The sequence below is a fragment of the Perca flavescens genome, chromosome 22, assembly GCF_004354835.1.
Source record: "Perca flavescens isolate YP-PL-M2 chromosome 22, PFLA_1.0, whole genome shotgun sequence".
Lineage (NCBI taxonomy): Eukaryota > Metazoa > Chordata > Actinopteri > Perciformes > Percidae > Perca > Perca flavescens.
Window position 1 is genome coordinate 19,740,547 of NC_041352.1, and position 23,713 is coordinate 19,764,259.

The 23,713-nt window shown below is 39.6% G+C and overlaps 1 protein-coding gene across 6 annotated transcripts in view; it reads right to left on the reverse strand.

Annotated features, from left to right (window-relative positions):
• LOC114549038 (cadherin-7) overlaps positions 1 to 23,713 on the reverse strand; it is a 153,949-nt gene that overhangs the window by 13,603 nt on the left and 116,633 nt on the right. For all 6 annotated transcript variants that reach the window (XM_028569149.1, XM_028569148.1, XM_028569147.1 and 3 more), the window contains 6 exons: positions 20,443 to 20,610; positions 18,475 to 18,662; positions 16,335 to 16,588; positions 15,092 to 15,228; positions 12,690 to 12,811; positions 495 to 612 (listed from right to left, as the gene is read on the reverse strand). In XM_028569149.1, coding sequence (XP_028424950.1) covers positions 495 to 612; positions 12,690 to 12,811; positions 15,092 to 15,228; positions 16,335 to 16,588; positions 18,475 to 18,662; positions 20,443 to 20,610 — 987 coding nt within the window. The remainder of the gene's footprint in view (positions 1 to 494; positions 613 to 12,689; positions 12,812 to 15,091; positions 15,229 to 16,334; positions 16,589 to 18,474; positions 18,663 to 20,442; positions 20,611 to 23,713) is intronic.

Sequence of the window (23,713 nt, forward strand, 5' to 3'; positions counted from 1 at the left end):
GGGTTTCTGCAGCAAGTTAAATTTAAAGGTGGAGTCTGTGATTTTAATCCAATACACTTTTTTTTGGTCATATTCAGCAAATATCCTCACGGTTTCTTGCCATAAACATTCCTTCTGTTGATACGGGCCAATTTAAATATCCCATCCTTACTGAGGTTTAAATTTAATGATGGGGGACAAAATCCACAGTTCTCGTTTGGTGCATAAATGTATGCAAAAATCCACTAAAAGCAGTGTTATTTTGGAAGATATCAATTTGATTAGCCTAACTCAGAAAAGCTTCATATAATATATATTTTTCAGATAAACCAACTTACATTACTGACAGAAAAATATCTGACATTTTACTTTTAATATCTTCTAATGTATTCTTTTGATAAAACAAAATTCAGTGCTTTTTAAAAAAAAGATTTGCAGATAAATAAAGAATACATTTTAACTACAGACAATCACAAAATAACAGTAACACCATGTAATTCTGAGGAACAACAGACCTTTGTTATCTCGCAGGGTGAAGTTGAGGTTGCCGGCAACAGGTGCAGCCAGGGCGAAATAAAAGCGGTGACCACTCAGAGGTTCGTCCTTATCCACTGCACTGATGGTCTGAATCACCTGAGGACAACGACAATATATTCAAGATTAGTTGCCTTGGTGATGTTCATCCGATCTCACTGGCTGATTAGGTGTTAACTGAAGCTGTAAATTGTGTGCATGCAGTATAAGAACTATGGTATCAATTTAAGGAAAGCCTTGTATTTGCATCACTTTTCACTCTGTCTTGGATTTATTTGCATGGAGGCATCAATCTTTCTTAAAAGGCCGAGCAACAGTGAGAGTGAACTGGAGAAAATCAACTTGATTCTGATTGATGGAAGATTTTTTTTATTTATTTATTTTTTTTATGTTTGGCTGCGGTTTTGTGTCATTTATCTCTTTAAGTACAGTAAGTGCTTATTTGGCAAGAGCTTGGCAACCTCTTAGGGAAGTGTTTTCTTTTGGGAAGTGATTTCTTCGGAACAAATCATTGTCTAGCGACTACTACTCTCTGTCCCAGCATCTATCTATGACATACATTTAGCCAAATAACAGTCTGATGCAGGAAAAAAACAATGGCTTTCATAGTTCCTTTGGGCAATAAACAAAACACATTAACTGGCTCTCTATCAAACTGTGGAAATGTCCTTTTATTGTTACAGTTACACATCTATTTTTGGTAGCCATATGTAAAACCCAAGAAATAAAGAATAAAACAAAGTTTTTTTATTTTAAGTAGAATAAATAAAACAATAATAGTCATATTACAATAATAGTCATATAGAAACAATGAAAACTAATATTTTTTTGGGTGATGGTTGATGATTTTCAATAAGCCATCACTTAAAAGTAAGTCCTATACACTTCACTTTGGCACATTCACAACTTGTGGATAAATTTGGCTTTATTGAAACTATATTATCAATGTTTTCGGTATCACCAGTGTGCGATTTGTGAAAAAAGCAGAGGGAGATGTTTTTTGATCATACAGAACAAAACAAAACATGCAAGAATTAAATCCCCATTGCAATACCATGGATATAGTGCTACTCGGCCAGGCATGCCAAAACACTTAAATATGCACTTCAATATTCAATGGAAAACACAGTGCTTTCAAGCCGGAGAGCGGAGTTCACTTCGCGGCGAAAAAAAGAATACTTTCACCCAGGAAACGCTTGTTTGTTCCGCGGGAGTGTTTTAATCCAAACCACGATCTTATTCCTGAACTTAACGAGTTGTTTTAGTGCCTAAACTTAACTTCATCGCCGCATGACGCTCACTTTTTCTGGCTAAACTTAACTACCATGGCCCCTGAAAGGAGCGTCCTCTGGCGGTGCCTGTACCCAGCTGACAGTCACCTATTGGCGGCTAAACAACTGCCGCTGGTACCCGGCGTCCCGGAGCTCTGTAGCAGCTAAATACAACCAGCAACTGAAGCTCAGATTTTATCGCTTTATCGCACTATAGACTGTTCACGTTACAGCGCCTCACTTAGTTTAAAATACTTCTATTTTAGGTATATAATGATCTATTGGTGAAGTAGCACTGATCACTTTGAGAAAAAATAAAAAAATAACTCAGCAGAGGCAGGGATATGTAGACCAGAAAGGGGGTAATCCCATGCATCTGCCCCCCCCCCGGCAAATCGCACCCTGAGTATCACCCTGTATTTACCTCAGTAGTGACCATTTGATAAAGTCTTACTATATATTATAAATACAACAATTACACAATGAAGTAACAAACTTATCATATTGACAGTTTATAATCAGAAAACGTTGTGTTCCTTGACAATTTTCAGGTTTTGTACAGAATTTGTAGCAAAGCTACCTTCACCATTAATGCACATTTCTTTTTTTCTGAAAACTGCGGTGCACCCTGGGAATAATTATTTTTACATACATGTTAACATACTTAAACTAAAGTGCAAGAAATATTTTATTAGGTTGACTCACTTCCCAACAAAATATCACAGGTTAAAATGTTTTTTACCCCTTGAGAAGGGGTAATAAATGTTACACATATTCTTCTTAGTCTATATTATTATTATATCTAAATCACAGTCACATGTTTTCTGCCTGCATAGACCACCATATAATAAATATGTCAGGTACTCAATGTCAAGTCAGTCCTCTGACTGTTACTGTTCAAAATGAATGCATATGCTATGCAGTCAGGCATTCATTATTACAAGTATGAAAATGACTCATGTTAATAACTGCTCTTGCTCGAGGCGATGCAAGAAAAACATTCATATCTGTGAGTAAAACAATTGGATGCTATTTGTTTCAGCCCACTTTATTTTGCCTCTGAACCAGGGACTAAACAGAATCTGCCTCCCTTTTTTATAGACCAGTGTTGACAACTATAAATAATGCAGGAAATCATTATCTTATTACCAAATAAACCAATTTATTTACACCTACCATCATGTACTGTAATGATTTTTTATTCATACAAACATGGTATCTGCAAATAAAATTATCTTTTTTGAGCAAAAAAAAACCACTATGCTTTAATTTCTTCTGTGCAGCAACACTTAGAAGGAAAAAGAAAAGAAAAATCTTCCTCGGTACATGCTGTACAGGAGGAGCATATCACACACAAACATGCCATATGGACGACAAATGATAGCCACCAAGACGGCCATCAAAGTGAGAGTTACTGCAGCAGTGTCCTTATAAATTTAGATCAAGTCTCCTGAATCCTTTGTAGGCAATCTAGAAGCTCAACCCTGTGACAACTCACACCCGTGGATGGGTTCCAAGAGATTCTTAAAAGCAATTCACATTAAATTATCTCATCTTACAGCCACAAACAGCTCTGCGTCAAACATTGAGACAAAAACAAAATTATGAAAGAATAAAAAAACGGGGGGCGAGGAAGAAGACTACTAAACTAAAAGACCAATGATCCATCAGTGCTGAGAAATGGATTATCAGTTGTCAGCTGTGATTAAATGCTGCTGGTTACAAGCTGTCAGGTATTAGGAGTTGGTGTAGGTGGCATACAACATCCTGCCAATTATTAAAACTGGCAGGCTGGGGGAAAATCATGAATATTTTACTCTGTTTCTTAACTAAATTAAAATAGTTTCTCCTTCATCAGCAAAAGTAATCACAAAGTATGCTTTTTCTGTTTACTGTTAGGCATTGCAGCGCAAGGGAAATGTATATGCGGAGCAGAAATGCAAAGAGGTTATCTGCTCTAGGGCAAGAACATTTGGCATATTTGTCTGCATATACAGACAGGAGTGATGTTTGTATAAGCACCACATCAGTGACACAACTTCTGAGCACCTAGACATGCAGTGTGTGTATGCACGGCTGCATATCATGAAAGCTGCTATTGATTCTGGGATCACAATAACTCACATGCCTCTCACTCTGTTATGGAAATTTCACATCTAATAGAAACCTTTCCTTGTGGTTCTGTACCGCCGATGAATCCTATACACAATTTGAAATCTTTGATGTCCTTAGAATATTGCAGATGGATTCGGAGCTTATCTCTAGGAAGGGATTCATTCCCCTCTGCTGAGGAAAAGGACTGTAAATCATCCTTAAATCAAACACTTTGTAATGTATAATGCCTTTCATTAGTGTGGCTCTGATGCAAGGCGTTCCCGAGAACCTTTGGTGGGGAATTCTCTAATGGCTCGAGTAGCAGACAGAAGGAGAGAGGCATGGATGTAGACAAAAATTCTCGCTGAAAGACATTAACGGCAGCGGCAGACTGGTGACTGTGGAAGGCAAGACTGAGGAGGCTTCTGAATCGCAGAATTAAAGGTTTTTGGAGTTTACACATAGCTGCACGTCAGATCACTGATGGATATAAATGGACAAAGGTGTCTCTGTTTGTCGCTTTGGAGGACGAGGGGGAGTAGGAGAATGTGCAAACAACAGAGGCATGCACACACATTTCTGTATTCATATTCATTGCTACCGCAAAGATTGTCGACTTTCAGTGACAGGCATTACATTTTTCATTTTTATCTTAAATACAAAGATATATGCTGTGTGTTGAAAACCTTTGGGACGGTGGGTGTGCGGTCACGGAAGGCTTGTATCCAGTGGACGCACCGACAGTTTTGTTGTCTACTTGTAGTACTTAGAATTCCTCATGGGGGCGTCAGAAACTACGCACTATAGCTTTAAAAATCTGATAAATATGTATGTGTCGATATTATTCTTTTTAACATAAACAGATTTTTTATTTAAATTGTGACCAAGATACATATCGGGCGGAACATTTTACAGTTGAAAAATCTACTTGTGGGGGCTCTGTGGTGGACAAAGTATGTACTTCCCCCCCCCCCCTTACATACCAGCCAACATATATACTGATGCTGATATATCTACAATAAGATAACATTGACCTGGCTGATTTATTGATTTACCTCTAATGTCAACTTGCAACCCCTTATCACAGGTTGCATACTCACAACCAAAGAGGGTGTTGACACAGTTTGATGAATATGTCATAAGAGTAGCGTAGTGCAATGGTTCTTAAAGTGGGGTCCGGGGACCCCCAGGGGTCATGACAGAATGTATGACTGTTTTGGTCATGGCATTTATATACTTTCTGTAATAAAACATCTAAAAGCAAAAATCCTATCAGATGGAGACCCTGGGACAAAATCTAATGAAATGGGGGTCCGTGGTCTAATTTCTGTCAGTTTGGGGGTCCTTGATGTCAAAAAGTTTGAGAACCACTGCCATAGTGTATGGTCGAATGAGAGAGAGAGAGAGAGAGAGAGAGAGAGAGAGAGAGAGAGAGAGAGAAAGAAAGAAAACGTGATGGTTGATGCGCTAAGAGCAGACAGCTGTTGCCGATCAGAGCAGAGGAGAAATTAATAGTTGTCAAGTGGTAGTTAATGTACAGTTTAGGTTTCAGTGTGTCTATGAAGAAATGCTGCTGGAATGAGCAGCAACTTCTGCCTTGGAGGTAAAACAAACTCTCCTCTTTGCTTGCTAACTACAGTCTGGAAGCTGAAGCAGGAAAGTTATCTTATGACTGACATTTGAGGCTGTGCGAATGTTCATAATAGTCATGGGATGTAACCTTGGTCTGGTCTGTTTAACAGGAGCACTAGATTTTTTTTTTTTTATTCTTTTTATTTTCGTACTAACAGCTGTGTTTTTATGCCTTGTGTAAAGCACTTGAATTGCATTGCTGCTGAACTGTGCTATACAAATAAAATTGCCTTGCCTTGCTTAGATGAGATGAGCAATCCAGAACAATAAATTGTTGAAAATAGCATGATTATAATGTTAAAGCAGTCCTCAATTAGTGTGTCAAACATGTTTTCCTATAATTAAAAATCCCCTGACCAATGACCAATGAACACTGTAGCATAGTTTGCTAAATGAAAATGAAATATTTTTTAAGGACTGTTTACGTTTATTCTCCACTCTAATATGAAACTTCAGGTATTATTTCAGCCGGATTATGACACAATGTGCCCCTAGGCACAGACGCGTAAAAGCAGACCAGGTAGATAGCACAGTAACTAAATTCACCGCCCTCTATCAACCAGTTTCTGTTAATCTAATGGGAATGGACATTTGTAGCCAACACAAGCTTTTCTTGCTTAAAAAATGACGATAATACGCTAAACAATATTATATCAGCAATAAAAAGGACATCCATGATTTTTGCAAGAGATGGGCCTCCTATGAAACAAGAAATGCATAGTTCATAACGGCGACATAACACAGAGGCTCTGGCTTAGGGGCCCCCTGAGCCCTTGGGCCGGAACCTGTTAGGCCCTTCCATTGATCCACCCATGGGTATTATACTGATGAGTTTCAGCTATTGTCAAAAAAACACTGCTGTCTTTAATTCCAAACCAAATACAGAATCTGTTTTTTTTTTTTCTTACTTCAGTCTAGTAATTTGGACGCACATTTCTCCAGACATCGTACCACCTGGATGATTGAGCTGAAACGTCACAGACCAAATACTGACTGTTCACTCAGTATATCCACAAATAACATCCTGCCAACTAAAATGTGTGTGTTCTCACCGGTGTGCAGTTCAAACAATCAAGATTTAATTCTCCCAAACAGCTGAAGTATGTTAGTAACTACAATGACCATAATTCATTGCACCTATGACACAAAGCATCTGTGCGGTGTGTCTGTACAACTCTAAATGGAGAGACAGTTAGAAATGTGGCCTCTATAATGAGGAAAGAAATGTCAGCTAATGTAGCATGGCTAGACTGAGAGGCTTTGGTGTGTGAAAAATCTGAGAGATAACAAGCTTGAATAACACTTTTCCCTTTTTGACACCAGCAAAGTAAACACTGTGCTGCATTTTAAAATCTACTCCTTTATTTCTATTAAATCTAGAGTCTAGTTAGAAGTGTTGTGTTGTCTCATTGTCTATAAGTGTAACAATCAACTAGTCACACTGATAAGTCATGAAGTACTGCAAGATCAAGCCAGGCAGTTGAAAAGTTGAACTAAGAGTATAAATAAGCATTGCATCAAAAAGGTTGCACTCGTTGCCATAGTGACAAGACAGCTGTCACCAGGGGGTTGTGTTGGAAGGAAGGAAGAGGTGGGTGAGGTTTTTTACACCCTGCCTATGACATCGACGCCCCAAACATCACCCACATGTGCCACGTGTAACTTTATACACCGACGGATCAACAGCACGCGTTCACACATCCCACCCTGCTTTCATCACATACACAAACGCACAAATAATAAGTAATGGCAATCAATATGTACCATTCAACAAATGTCATCTTTGAATCTCTTTTCATTCTTTATAAGCCATTTTTCTCATTTCACATTGATTATCTGAATCATTTGCTGAGATTTGTTTTAACACGTTTGTTGGCATGATCCTAACAAGCCGAAGCGGCTGAGGCTAAAGTGATCTCCTGGTGAGATCTGATATTAAATTTTCTCCATGTTCTGTCTTTTTATAGAACAGACAGTATGCTGCCAAACGGTGATGTCTTCCACTTCCCTTTGCGCCTTGACATATCTGTTTTCATCTCCCACCTTGATAACACATATAGTAAACTGATAATTTGGATGAAGACTGGAGGTGTGAAGATATTTCTTGTTGTTTGTGTGATTAATGTTGACAGTTAAGGTAATAGTTAAGAGGTGGTAAGTAAAGCAGTTTTGATCTGGGGTTATTCTTGATTCTATAATTATTCTTTGTCTTGGTTTTATTTGAGGGATAATCGTGCACTAAGTTTTGGAACAATAGTTCTTCATTTATGGAATGCAAACAGGAAGTATAGTGTTGCAATGGGCTACAACTTTAGCCTATATTTGTTGAAATAATGGTACAGTAAATGGCACCGTTAAAAGTCATGCTGAATTAGCTATCAGAAGTTCCTGTTTGGAATTTACCCATGGATATACAGACAATTATCACTGGATAATTTTGATACTGAATAAAACTTTAAAAAATCCTAATGATTCGCAGGAAATTCTGGAGTTATAAGGAGCATCTTTTTTCTATGATTTCTAAGCTAATTTATGGAAAATCATTCACATCTGCAAAGGATGTGAATGTGTGTTCAGATTTGACAGTTATGACTCAGAAAAAGTTTAATTGTGATGTTTGATGCATATTGCGACGCAAAACCAACTTTGTTTTAGAACATATGTAGAATGTCTGTTGCACCTCATGCATGATCTTTTCCTCACGCCTCTCCCTCCAAACGCACCTTTCAGCTCTCTCACAGTTTGAAAACCCCTGTTCTTGACCACCCCAACACTCATGAATCTCTGGAGGATGTTGACCCTCCTCAGGGATGCTGCAGGAGCGCAGGGAGGGGCAGAGGAGCAGCACAATGCCAAGTCCACTCATGTATGTAATGGGGACACTGAAGTGATTGTACAACGTGCCCCCCCATAATATCCCCACTCCCCCTGCAACCTCCACCCCATCATAATATCAATTAATATTATGGCAAAAGACAGACGCACCGATGATCCGTAACAAGTGGCATCTCTGGAGAGAGCCAGTGCCACGAGACGGCCTTAATTAGGCCTGAAAAATGGCAGGTTATTCCATCCCTGCACTCCCTGTTAATCTGTGCTACAGAGCCACAGAGTCAACCCCGTCCCCAACTGGCAGTTGTTATTATTTCATCTTTGTCGCAGCTGTGAATAAGCCAATGGGCGTGACAGCTAGTGGGCGGCCTAAGGTTTTTAACAAAGCTTTCCAGGGAAGTAGACAACTGTTTGCTGCTCCAGCCGGACATACAGTACACAACAGGAGCATTTTCAATTAATTAGGAATCAGGGAGATGGCGGAGCGCACATCTGACAGGTTACGAGTCCACCCAGTCTGTCTGCTAGCCGACAGCTAGTTGTAATTCAAACTGGGTTTGCGTTCAAATGTCAACCTCTCTCCTTCCCTTTGCTCTTTATTTGTTTTGGGGTGTAAATTTCCTCATGAAATTTCCATTTTGCCTGACTTCATTATTCAGTCTGAAGGTGCAATCCCACTGGTGCACTTCAGTGTTGCCCAAACAGAAGGCTGTATTTGAATGGGATTAAATAGAAATTGGATTTTGTGAAAAATAAAAATGTGAACAAGCGCTTCTTGTCTGTTGTAGTCATTTACTCTGACAATAGGGTGAAGGAGATGATGAAGCACAGAGGGATAACATCTTGTACCCAGGGCTTGTTTGTATTTTATAATGATGTTTCAGAATTACATTTATCTTTAAAATCCTGTTCTGGATGTCTATCTTCAATTATCTTGTTCTTGTTTTTATGTTACGTGTGGTGAATCCAAGCAAATTTCCTAACTAACTAACTAACTAACTAACTCATGGACGGAATATGAGACAATGGGCCCTTGGGCACAGACATGTAAGGTGCCCGCCACCCTGTCCAAACTCAAATAGTCTCAAAGAGTCTATTTTTAGTAAATTAGCATTTTTTTTGCGTACTTTGTGAGTGTTTTGCATTTGAGTTTAGTCATTTTGAATCTTTTTGTTCTGGTTTTGCATCTATTCTAGACGTTTTACTTTTCTATGTGGTTATTTTGTGTCTCATTGTAGTAATTTGCATCTAGTTTAGACGTTTAATGTTTTTATGTGCTAGTTTTGTGTCTCTTTGTAGTCGTTTTGCATCTATTCTTTAGACATCTTATGTTTCTGTGGTCATTTTGTGTTATTTTAAGTCGTTTGTGTCTCTTAGTGGTTGTTTTCCGTCTATTAGTTTATATTTTATTTTTATTTTATTTAGTCGTCTAGCGTCTTTTTGTTGTAATTTTGTGTCGTTTTTTTTTCCAGCAACATAACTAACAAACTAACTAACTAAGGGACCGTTTGGTATTTATGGAATGGACCACCGGAGGAAAATAGGGGAGGGTCATGTCTTTTTATTATTTGTTGAGGGGAGGGTCATCCAACATTTTTTTGTCCGGGGGGGGTTACTCAACTTTTGTTTTCATAGAAACAGCGACATTTCAAAGTGGCTTATTTGGTGCATATTTTTCCATGTAGCACTTAGTCTCGGCCCTCCTTCGCTACCAGATGGGTCTGACCCATGAGTTTGCTGTGGGGCACGGGGACCACTGCCCCCTTGGTGGCTGAAACAGATAATTGCATTGTTTAAAAAATGACCAGATATTTTATAAATATCTTAGCTAAATAACACAAAACAACTAAATGGTGGTAGGTAATACATCTGATTTCATATACTGCTTTAGTAAAAAAATATTTCCTGGCTGATGATGCAAGCAGCAGGACGCAAAAAACGAATGTTGCTAGTCTGGACATCTTACCATGCCAAGGTTGCAATAAAGGTTTCCTAAATGCCACATTTGATGTCAGCTTACTAATTGATTGCAGGTTTTGTGTAGATTTGGACTTACGTTTATTCCACTTTGTTTAAACGGCGAAGTAGAGGAAGCCTATGAGGAGTCCATAGCAACCAGTTTGTGTGTTGAATGTTACCCAGAGTGCTTTGCTGAATGGTCTCAATGTTTTATTGTTTTATTTCATGTGAATACTAGTTTACTAGAGGAGTAACTTAGTATTTGAAGTAATGCAGTAATGCAGGAAGTGTGCATTTAGTTTCCATGCTTATTGTGTTTCCCCAACAATGTTAGTGAGTAAATCTACTGAAATGGCCACCACACCATAACAGAGGAGTGGGATGCGTCAGATCAGAATGCAGAGGTTAAATCACTATGTTGTTGCTGTAAAAAATCAATGGTAATCTGTATATCTTTGCCAAGTGCAAACCAGTGCAGAAGGTATCAATAAATTGTTGGGGGAGGGTCATGCCTTTTTTCCAAATCATTTTGGAGGGTCATAAAAAAATTAATACTGGCAAGAGGAGGGTCATGTCTATTTTGACTAAAGGTCCCAAAACTCCTCTGGTGGCCCCATAAATAAATAATAAACAGTCACTAACTAACTAACTAATTAACATTCCCACACACAACCCCAGACACACAAAAACCATAAGAATGTCAAAACTTGCTCGTACCTATAGCAGCTCATTTTATGACTGTGCCACTTTAAGACTTAATGGACAGAATTTGAATGCAGCACATCTCTTCGCCAGTTGGATGAGGACATAGGCCTCAGTCACCAACAGCTCCTTGCTGTACAGCAGCGTAGCTCCTAGCTATACCTAGGGGGGACCTCACAGCTCAGCTATCACTGGCATTGAGTAAGCAATCTGTCTGCTTCAGCTGAGTAATTACAGATTTGCTGTACCTTTTCCTGCTGATGATGCTGTCATGGGCCATGGCTGTTGCTATGTCCTGGGGGCCGGTTTGATTGTTGGGGAATTACTTTGTTTCAGTATTGTCATAGGCTCTGTGCCATAATTTATCAGGTGCCAGTGGGGAGAAATGTACAAATTATCTGTTAAATTTGAATTGATATATTGATGGGTGATAGATGGTTGCTAGGGTTGTTCTAAATGTGATATTGCTGAGAAACAACACTCATCTCAAGATAAGTGGCAGCATCATTAACAAAAAATAGACATTCAACTGTGGTAGAAATACATTTTTTAATAATGATGGCAAGCAATGTAGGGGCAATGTTTATTGCAGCAAAATTCTGTACCAAAAGGCTTGTAACTGATTAATGTGATTCAGATTTAGCAACATCTCAAAATACCTTAAGGTAGGTTGAATTGTATGTACTCAACTTCATTTAGTTTTTTGGCGATTTTAAGTCAACAAAACAAATCACAAACACCCAGAAAATACAACACAGCAACAACCCACAAAAGCTTCACCTGTAAGGCTGCACATTGTGGTCAAGCATCATGCACACGGAAAAAATGCACACACGATTTCATTCATTTTTGCAAATGAAGTCATTCGCTATTTTTGTTCAGCCTCCCGTGAGCACGGTGACAAACAACTCAGAAATATGAATGCAAATAGCATATTTAAAAGGGCCTAATAGCCATTTTCCAATATAATGCATCATTCTGATCAATTGTACTTATTCAGGTCTACACGCCTCCTTTACCCTCCGCCTCTGATTGTATTTTCCAAATGCCAAAAGCAGACGAATCGCTGCCACGGACACACAAGTCACTTAGCAACAATGAGGCCAAATGCTAAACACAGGAAAAATGCGATGCATGGCTGACGACTTTTTTTCCCTCCTTCTTATCCCGAATCACCAAATCTTCTAGCTCTCAAATCTCTCTGTTGGTGATTTTGTGATGCATTTTCTGCCCTGCTGCCCTACTGTGGTGATCATCTAATTACACAAAGCCTCACAACGAAAAGTCAAACTGCGGCAGAGCACCAATCCATCCCAGCATGAGGTATCACATTACGGCATGATATTATTGTGGATTAAGACCACAGGCAGAGTCAAGCACTGTCATTAATTTAGTTTGCTTTGAAAAGTATGGAATGAGAGTAACTCTATCTCTAATGAATGATAACACCTACAATACCTGCTATTAGATCTTAAGGATGTGTTTCCTCCTAATGATGCTGTTTCCCTATACAGACCTCGAGCTGAGAGGTGGATATGTGCACAGTGGACTTGTTTTGAGGAACAAGAAAGAGTTTTAATGGCTTTGAGAGTCAGCAGGCTGTTTTTGTGAGTCAAACTTCAAGCGAGCATGGAGAGAAAAAGGAAGGAAAGCTAAACCGACTGCAGAGATCTTCTTGGGTCTTACCTGTCCTGGCATGGCGTTCTCACAGAGGAGGGTTTCATAATCTATTGCAAAGACCGGGGCATTATCATTTATGTCCAGCACTGTAATGAGAGCGATGCCTTTTCCAATTTGGGTTGGGTCCTCTGAAAGAGAAAGAGAGAGAAGAGAGTCCCTGTTCATGTCAGAGCTTTCAGCAAACTTTCTTTTAAATACTTAAATTCTGCCTTAACTTTGCTGTGATCCAGTTGGCCAATTTATGGAATATTGATCTTTCTCATGTGTTTTAATTAATCGCAAAGTAGGAGGGAAAAAAGTGCTGCTGTAATGAAATATGCAGCGTGCCTCCAACAGCTGGCGTCCTTACCCACTCTGCTGTGGATCAGCCAAAGTCATTACACTCGGTGCTGGCTTTTTGTCGGGGAAGGCTGCGTTTGCGGACGAGCCATCTTGCACTGTGGGCTTCACGCCTCTGTCTGCCTGACACACACTGATGGCTAAAGTGCTGCGTCTGAGTGCAAGATGATGATTTAGCCTGGCGTCGCCGCCATCGCGGCCAGAGATGACGCGCTGACATTCTGGCCGGCTGATTTGATGGTGATAGAAAGGACGTGCGAAGCCTCGGGCCACAGGCTTCTTGTCATTGCCGTGGTCTGGCCAGAGTGGATGAAATGTGAGTGACTGCAGTTCAAATGCACAACATCCCTCAACCGAAGAGTCCCTGCACACTCTTCAGTTACAAAGAATCTATTTACTATAAATACTATCATCAGGCGTACAGGGCAGTGGATTCTCTAGCCAGTCTGTGAACTCAAAGATGTTTTCAGCTGGAAACAGCGCCCGAGTGTCACTGTGTGTCAAAAGCCAGTACCTCATGCATGAGGGAGTGTTGTGACATTTCATATGGCTATTATTATATGCTGCCTTCTCTTTGTTGCTATATCAGGAAAGAGCTCACATGCGGAAATCAACCAAATAGTGCGTCTGTGTGCTGTTAGATGTAAATAAAAACACATCTTTGAAGCAATGAGTGATAAAAAGGTTTTGAAGAAAAATGAATACCCTTTTTCAGTGTTGATTTTGAAGATGTGAAAGCAGAGGAACTGCCAGGCTGACAAGCTGGTTGTCTATTTTAACTTACACTGATGTGATGCAGCTGTCAAGAGCGCTCTGTGGATCGTGTGCTGATGATTGTTGTCCATTGCGTTTGCATGACGGTAATGAAATCATACGAAGGTTGGGGGAAAAAAAGACACTTGTGTCCTTCGAGCATTGAGAGATGAACAAAAACGCAGGCGGCACTTCTTCACATCACATTAACATAGTTCACCAGTGGGTGAGATCGCCCAGCCTTAGTCAGCATCTCGTCCCCACGGCTCAGGGACACATGGGGGTCAAAACGACCGTCCTGTGCGTGAATTAACATTCACCGACAGCCCTACAACAACCCCAACAACTGTATTGCCCTCTGCACAGAAGGCTATGGCACATTATAGAGAGGATAACAGGACAGATAGGATCTCAGGTTTCATATAATTTCTTACAGTGACACTAACAAGTAAACTGACCATTCTCTAAACCCCGGTGGCAGATTTACTATCGAAATTCTTAGTATTTCTTGAATGGGTCCTCAATTTTAAACAGAAGTAGAAAAAAGCAAACCACTTATTTCTAGCCAGCAATTTTGTAGGCTGAAATGACAACGGATGCTAGCAGATTTTATCAGCTGTAGCTAGCTAGGTATTTAAGCTAACATTAACTCCATTAGTTGGTTTAAAACTCATGACTTTTACTGTTGTTAGCTTCTATTTAACTTATAAAATGAATCTAAAATATGTACTTGATGGCTACATGCATGATTAAGGTAAAAGACCAAATCTGCATGACCCTGGCCTAGGGTTCGCATCTTCACCAGTTTGTGATTCATGAAGACATACAAAAAAACATTTCTCTTTATTACTACTTAGCTACTTAGTCCTAACGTTAGTATTATGTTATGTACCATTGGCTGGGCTTGCTGGAACTGCTAACGTTACTCTAAACTAACTAACAAAGGATGAGTGGGCAAATGCTAGATTTAAGCAGGGCTTTTATAAACGTGCCTAACCCCACTAATGAATGTAGTTAGCTTATGAAATGCTCCTTGGCCTTGGAAGTAACATTTGGTTACTACTGTGTGTAGTAACTGGACAAGCTAACAATTGTACATTACATTAAAGCAGATGAACATACTGTTTGAACCATTCCCCACACTTTTGTTCTGTTTCTGGTTTTGGCAAGGCTAAAAAAAGACACCACCCCCTCTGAACTCTTAAAATGTTGAGTATCACTCTTACTACAAACCCACCAGAGCTTTAGCAAACCGTCAACTCTGACTGGTACATTTACTGTAAATGACTGGTGGTGTGTGCTGTAAGTAAACTTACGGCTCTCGATGGCAAAGATAGTGAGGTTATGGACCAAGTTGGCCTCTCGGTCCAGAGGCTTGGCTGTGCTGATGACACCACTGAGAGCGTCCACGTTAAAGAAGCGTTCCAAGTCTGTGTTTCTGTCAATGGAGTACCTGGACAAAAAAACACAACCATACAGCCAACATACTTTTAAAAAATTGCTTTTTGATAGTGGTATTGATTTGACATTTTAGTGTTTCCTCTACTTGTGAGAGAAGATTATGATATTTTTCTTCCATCAAACTGTGCAGCAATCACGCTGAAGATTTCCAGTTGATACAGAGAGAACTTCAATCAATCATCAATGAAAAAAAACTTTATATAACATATAAGATGTTTTCCAATATAAAAAGTGCAAATAATTAATATAAGTGTGTACTTTACAAATTCATGAGTAAAACTAAACCATATTAAATTGTGATCAAATTGAGGTCTGTCTGTTTGTCCCTCAGCACACAACACGGATCAAACCATTTCAATACACAGCAACTCATATTTCTAGAAGAAATTACAACTTCAATTAGCCTACATCCAAAGGGTATTATTGCAATGTAATTTGACTCTTGTGGCTGCATTAGTTCCACAATAATTTTAATTTTAACAGATGTAGTGAAATATATTGCAGACGCTGATAACAGTCAGGAGCAAAAAGAGGCAATTTACAGGCACAATGGTGCAGTAATTTGATTTTCTGATTAAGATTACTAACAGTCCTAACAGACCAAGCCTGAATACCATACAATATTCATTCAATTTATGCATAATTGGTTGGGATCTTGAGAGTGACACTGCACAGATTGGCAATGTGAGTCCTTGTTTTGAGTCACAAATGCCACGACACAAGTGTTGAGCCTTGACCCTCCAGCAGGACGCCCTTCTCTCGTTCACGATGGCATTTCACTTTTGCAAATGTTGCACTCCTTGCCCCTTTCACCATCTGGCATTATCTTTACAACAGCCACATGGGGGACCTTAGGGGGTCCACGGATTCTGTGTTTGCAGATAATGTGGATCAGTTAAATGGATTATGAGCACATTATTCTTCTTGATTCTTCTGATTTGGGAGCTTTATTTGGGATTCTAAGAACACATATGTTCTTAAAAAACATCTCTGGGAAATTATTTTTTTATTAAATTTTCTGAATTGAAGCAAATTATGACTGGAAGAGTTACTTGGCTAAGAGATTCATGAAATAGCATGTGGGCAAATCGTTAGTACCTGATGGCATTGTTGGAGGTGTCTGGGTCATGGGCAGAGACTCTCCCGATTGATGTGCCCACTCTGGCGTCTTCCGAAACAACCATCTTGCTAAGCGGTGTGGAAAAGACGGGTGGCTCATTCACATCTTCCACCATCACCTTGACTGATGTTGTGTCGCTAAATGGGCCCAAGCTCAAGAAGTTGGAGTCAATATTCCTGTTTGTGGCCTCGATTCTCAGAAAGAAGCTGCTCTTTGTTTCAAAGTCCAAAGACTGGAGAAGACAGAATATATAAAACGTGAGATGATCAATTTTGTTGTCAAAATAAGAGAGTTGGCAGAAAATGTTCAGTTCTTTGTTTGGAATTGATTTTAAGACAACACCGCTATGGTTACTCCACATTTCTTAGTCAGTCAAGGGTTAAAGAACAGTTCATGTATGTAAATCTGTAAATCATTCATACAATGCTGAGATAACACCGTAGTCCCAGTTAATGTGGATTATTAAGAGCAATTTCAATTTAACACAGTCAGATTTAAACAAAGTAAATTGCTGATGCATTAAAAACACGATTGATATTAAGAAAGGCACACAACATGATGAAAAGGAATTAAAAAAACGCTTGTGAAAAATTTCACCTTTTTGTCTGGCTTATTGAACTCCCATTGCAACATGTAATGTACTGCGGGAGAACATTGATTTGACACTTTCGTTGTCAGTGACTCTCTCTGATGTTGTAATTGTCTGAGTTTGGTGCAAAACAAACAAAGAATCAAATTGGTCCATCTGACAAGGCTGCTAGTGTCCAAAAATGTCTCTCCCTCTCCCACAAAAGAGCTGCAGCAACGAACTGTCACATCCATGTGGCCTGAGGAACACATTTCCAGTCTCTCTTAAAACCATGAAATGTAACGTGTGAGCCATGAGCACTGGAACATCCAAAAGTGAGGCAAGAATGTGCAACGGATTTCCTGCGTAAATTAATAAGTGGTTTTGTTACACATTTAACTTGAGATGTTTTATTTGATTCATGTAGGCGGATATCAATGACATTATTTATAGCATCTTGGTTCCTATGGTGAGAGGAGTATATTTTAAGTGGTAAAGTGTCTGTTTCCTTCATCAATCCTTACAGCGATCCTTATACTGCCTAGTTGTGAAGACTGGAGTTGCTGTGGAAGTAAACCTTTAAGTGACCATGGAATGTTAACTCCGATCAAAGGGGCTGGAGATAATCAATGCTGATTTGTCACTAGTGATTATCACTTAATCCAAAGATGCAGGGGACATTTCACAACAGGGGGAGATGGGTAAAGAGGGAAAGGAAAGGGAAACTAGGAGAGGCAGTTGTCCTCATATTTTCCAGTAAAGAAGCATATGAAATACTGTAATTACATTACACACTGAGTGTACTATCCAATACACTACAGATCCAAAAAGACAAAAGTCCAAAGTTGGAGTTACTCTATATTTCCAAATCCCGTGAAAAGACAAAAAGCAACAATGGTAGTTTCTATCTCTTAATAATTTCTGAGTCCCCCACCATGTCTGTGCACTCAGTCTCATGTCCATTCATTCCAACTAAATACTGTATATACTTATACATATATAGCTTCATTTCTAAATATAAACGCTAAGATAGCTCCTGAAACAGCAGAGCACTCTGGGTCTTAAAATTTTTCAGGAGTCAATAGTGCATTTGTTGGGGACTGTTTTTAGCTGCAGGTGAATAGACATTTGGTGCTTGAGTAAATATTTACAGCTGCATGACAATGTATGTGGGATGAAAATATATTGCAGTGCTCAGGTTAATGGTAATGAAGAAACACATCATCAAGTAGAACAGTGTGGCTCATTAATGTGTTTTTGATAACAATGGAGCTCTATGGCACAGAGGATTTAGCTATGTCGGGCTGCACTGTAACTGTATGTGGAGTAGTCACACCAGTTCAGTCAATATTCCAAGCAATATTCAATGCCACACCAGCTGCTCAAGTACAGGGCTTTACCTAACAGCCGGAAAATTTTTACCCTGTCTCACTGACTTTCAGGAGGGAGGGTGTAGTCCCATTTATGGGCAGAAAGTCACGGTACAAAGGTTTCAGTTTCTGACAAAACCAGAGGCTGTCTTTGTTTTTATCAGTTTTTATATGCAGTACCTTCAGAAGGATGATGACCCCGTCTTGTGTGTTCTCATCTGTTGTTATGTTGAACATGCCAGGCCCGTCGCCGTCCATGATCCTGTAGTCCATCTCTGCGTTGGAGCCTATATCAGCGTCGGCTGCTTTGATTCTGGCCACCACAGATTGCACCGGCAGCGACTCCAGAACCGTGTACTGATAGTTCTCTGAAAGAGGAAGGACAGGAACGGATGCTGGTAATGGATGTGCTTATTTCACCACCAACTCACCTTCAAGCAGCTCAGCTTTTCTTATACCCCTTCAGCTTTGATTCGCCTGTGTTGCTCCGCAATAAATTCATGTTCCATAACACTGACAGGTAGCAGTAGTGACACACATGGAATAAAGCACTCCACTTTCACTTCATACTGCAGCATAGGCAGTGGAGAAGGCAATAGAAAAGTGAAATATACAGTTAAGAAAGCAAAGACCAATTTCAGTTGTCACATTTCTGCAGCTGGAAGAATATATTTAGGGAAGAATATATTTAATAAAAAAAAAATTAAAAAACGTCAGTCGAGTCATGCTTAGATCCCTTTGGTACCTTTCACAGGATGAAATGTCCACTTGAAGATTCTATTACTCTGAAACTCTCCATTGTGTTCCCTGAGCTTTAGTCCGACCCTTCGGATTTAAAGTACTCTTATAAGAATAAAGAAGGGAATCATATTCATAATTATAATCTCCACAATCACCATGGCAGAGCTCATTACCAGACCTTTCTGTGTTCCTCACAGTGTCTCCCTCAGCCACCGTCTAAATGCTAATCTGCCTGACATTGTTTGCCGCCATGTAATCTTTATAATGGCTTTTTAATTTGCCGTGGAATAGCAGCTCTTTTAAAGACCGAAGAATTGCTTTCCTCCCTCCGATTTGCCCCATGCACCTACATCTTTCCCCCCACCCAGCCTGTCTTCTCATGCAGCTAACCTTGGCTTCTGTTCCCCCGTTTCCTCCAAGGACTAGCTATAGCTGCTGGACTCTCTATCATCTCTGAGGCTCCATAATGGTCTATCCATTCTGACCCATGACCCTGCAAGTGCGACAGCAGGAGCAAAACCCCAAACTCCTCCAATGTCTCCTTTTTCTCTGAGTGACAGTACTGGCTTAAAATGGCATTGATGACTTGTTGTGAAAACTTGAACATGTCTTCCCCCCCAGGGGACTGCAAATTGACTCTGCTTCATGGCTTTCCAGTGGTGAGTGCAGCAGCCAGACAGGGCCTGGACTATCAGCGGTAAACCGATTGCCGGCGCTTCGGATTATCATGAGAAGCACTGCATGCCTTTGAATCTTAAAGCTGGGCCTGGAACCCATTTGTAGCCTGTGAAATAGGCTGACAACAAAAAAACGGAGCCTGATTGATCCTGGTATCCAACGCAGAAGCAGCCCCCAGCTCTGATGAAAAGTAAAGCAGGGAGGTGCACACCTTGCAGCACACCTTGTTTTTTTCTTTTTTTTTCGTAAAATATTTACTGAAAATACAAATGCAACCAAGTCACAAAGATAAAGAGAGAACGTTAGGTTAGGTTGGGAATGCTGTTAAGAAAACTGATGGAAGTGTAATGTGTGTTTTGCTTCTAAGATTTCTGAGTACTTTTTGTTCAACTTTATTCTACCACCCATTACAGGAAAAGTGTTCCTACAGATAATATAGCACATTTAATATTTTCCAATGATTTCTGGGTGAGATATCAGCGAAAGCCTTTTTTGTACCACTGCATTCATTGCAAAGTATGCCCTCATTTTGTTCTCTGAGTTCAAGTGGTTTTTAAGCGATAATAGATCTCTAAAAGCCTAACTTAGCTGGAACAAAAAACACGTCTAAATGAAACAAAGAGCTGGTGGTTTGATTCTGATTGCTGAGTAGCTGTTGAACACATGGCATGTACTGTACATGACAAGCTTAATTGACCCTGTACGGACAATCAGGAACAGGAGTCTTACTGTGAGTGAACCGAGGCGGGTTGTCGTTGACATCGGTAAGCGTGACAGTGACAGAGGTGGTGCCAGAGAGGCCACCCATCTGGCCGACCATGTCTTTGGCCTGGATGACAAGCACATACTGGTCCCTCGTCTCCCGGTCCATGTTGGGCAGAGCTGTTCTAATGACACCTGAAGAGAGAGGGAGAGATGGAGAAAAAGATGCTTTAGTCAGACATACTAAACCCACAGATTAACTCAAGTACCCCTCCATCAACATGTTCCAAATGTGTTCATTTAAATTGATTTTAAACAGGATGTTGTCTAACACTTATTTAAGTGTGGATAGCTTCCCAAGGGAACGCCTTGGGATCCCCCAGTCAAATCTGGTTAATGTGGCTCGGGAAAGGGAAGTTTGGGGCCCCCTGCTGGAGCTGCTGGAGTTGCTGGAGCTGCTTGCCCTGCAACCCGACCCCAGATAAGCAAATGACGATGGAGGGATAGCTTACAATAATGTTTTTTTTATACATAACTGTAAATGTTTGGTTGATTTAGTCAATTTAGCATTTATACTACTACCATTTTGAGACAATGCGGCTCCACATATCAATCATTTATCCTTGAGCTAAGTATTTCAACTGTTTATCCATTACTTTTACCTAACTTTTTTAACCATTACTAACAATTAGCTAACAATTTGAAACAATTATCCGTTACTTTTAGCTAACAATTTCTTCCCCTTATCCTTATCCGTTACTTTTACCTAACAGTTTCAACCGTTTATCCACTACATTTAGCTAACAATTTCAACCATTTGTGTCCAGCACATTTAGTCAACTAGTTCAACTGTTTATCTAGTACTTAGTAGACATTTTCTTCTATCTAAGCTAATTTAAAACTTTCAAACATTATCCATTTCAGCTCTAAAATCTTACAAAAATGGGAATCACTGTTTATAATAGTTATGTTTCTGTTATTTTCAAAAGCATAAAAAAGCCACAGTAGCAAACAAAATGTGACTAAAAGACTTCAAAAAAATTACACTTCCTGCCCTGAAATTATTTCAACTACCAAGCTAGGTGACAAGTACAGGAAGGCTCTATTCACGTCAAAATGGATGGTCTAAAAATATAATTTCAGATTGGAAAAACCTGTTCACATCAATCTTTGAAGTAGTGATTACAAGAATACATGACTTGAAGTTAATAGGTGGAAGTCCATCATGGCTAGTACCTTGTTTACACAACAGCAATGAATTGTGACTCTTCCGTGCCTTCAAATGTGCTGTCACACCAAATAGTTTAGTCTGACATATGATGAGGTTAATGTTAAGACTCTGTCAGAAAAGTGAGCACATGCAAGGGGACATTTTAGCTGCCAGGGGAGGCATTATCTGTCTGTCCTCCTGTCATGATTGATCTGTCATCAGAAAAGGATCAGAGATGTGACAACACTGGCATCAAATGACTGGTATTTATCTTCTTGCAAATGAGCTGCTGTATGAAATAGCTACTGCCAAGCCAAGATGTGGTACACATGCATAAACTAATATGCTAAAATGCTTGTAGAGAAACCTTTTCATTAATGACAGTTTTCTAATCTCAACTCCATCTATGGACTACAAAAATGATAATTCCGGAAAAATGAACACTATGCATTAAAAATGCAAAGAAAAAGTGTCCTAATCCCTCAAAAGCAATCACTGTTGCGTCCAAAGTTAATGACTTACCACACAATGTGTTTAATTCATTAAATGGCACTTATTAAAGATTAATACAGAACATGGAAGATTGCAAAACACACAAAGCCACAGCACACAGTTCCTAAATAAATGAATCATTTTTGTGCTTTATCGCATTCCCAGCCTGATGAAGCATATCAAAGCGGAGCTCTTGCTTAGATTTAGTACCTGAAGAATTTCTAATAATCCTTTAAATCACCCAGAAATTTGACGTGTACTTGAGGTCCAATCTCTCGAGGAAGAAATAAAAAAAAAAAACACTATTTATTTGTTCATTACAGGTGTTGTAGAATCTCAATCAGCTCTGCCCTTGACGAGGACTGTGTTGTTTTTGGATGAGAAATCACCAAGAATGGGTTTTTGGAGAAAGATGTCTGATAAACGGCTATCACTAGCATGATTAAGGTCCGCCAGCACTATGTGTATATTAGGTTTTTGTTTTCTGTTGTGACAGACTGTTATGTCTCTGAAAAAGACAGTTGCTGTAAAATGCTACGTAAAACTTTCCTCCCCAACCCAACTGCATGCCTGACTAGGATTGGGCATCGTTTTGATTTCAACAATTCTGATTCCAATTTCCGATTCGTCCTTTCCTTTCCTTTCCATTTCTTATTGATTCTTTTTTTGAGGGGTGGAGTTGAAACGGGTCACATGCTTATTTCACAGATAAGAGGAACATTTTATTTTGATTCAACGGTGGTTTACAATTTTACCAGACTTTTTCAATGTAAATGTATGAGTAAAGCCACACTAGAGTGGCGCTAACTGTTTTCCGTGGCCTAACCCTAACCCTAACACAACAAGCACCTGGAGGTACGATGGTCGCTACGGAAAACAAAACTAACTCATGTTAAACTTGGAACTGATGATCGGATTTGAAACCAAATGTTTCCAAACTTTTCCATTGGAATAGTCATTTTTGAAACGATTCCAAGTTGGAACCGGTTCTCGATGCCCAATCCTATGCCTAACCTAACCGTCATTCTTGTTTTATCATGAGCAAGGATTTCTTAACATTTAAAGTCTGGTTCTCACAAGAATAGTACAAGTACAAGCACACTTACTCACACTCTCTTTTACTTTATCTCTATCTCTCTCTCTCACACACACACACGCACACACACACACACACACACACACACACACACACACACACACACACACACACACACACACACACACACACACACACACAGTATTTGCAATTAAGCTTGATTCAGCAACAAATGAGGAAGGACAAACAAATCAAGAAAAGTGGGTCAAAAGACTTCAAGAGAAAAATGAAGATGCATTTTGACCGTCAACCGCGGGTGTACTTGAAAATAAACAATTCCATTAAGTGTTTAATTTTCTCTCTCTGTCATCCTTTATTAATGTCATTACAGTCCCTCTGGCTGAAAACTGTTATTGGCTGCTCTAAACTAAATGGCTCAGTTAGCGAAATTATAGTGAGCTGTCCACTTTCTTTTCTCCAAAGTCCCTGCCAGTGGGCTTACAGTGGGATGACGGTGGTCAATAAAGCAATAATCTTTGGCTGTTGATCTGCAAAACATG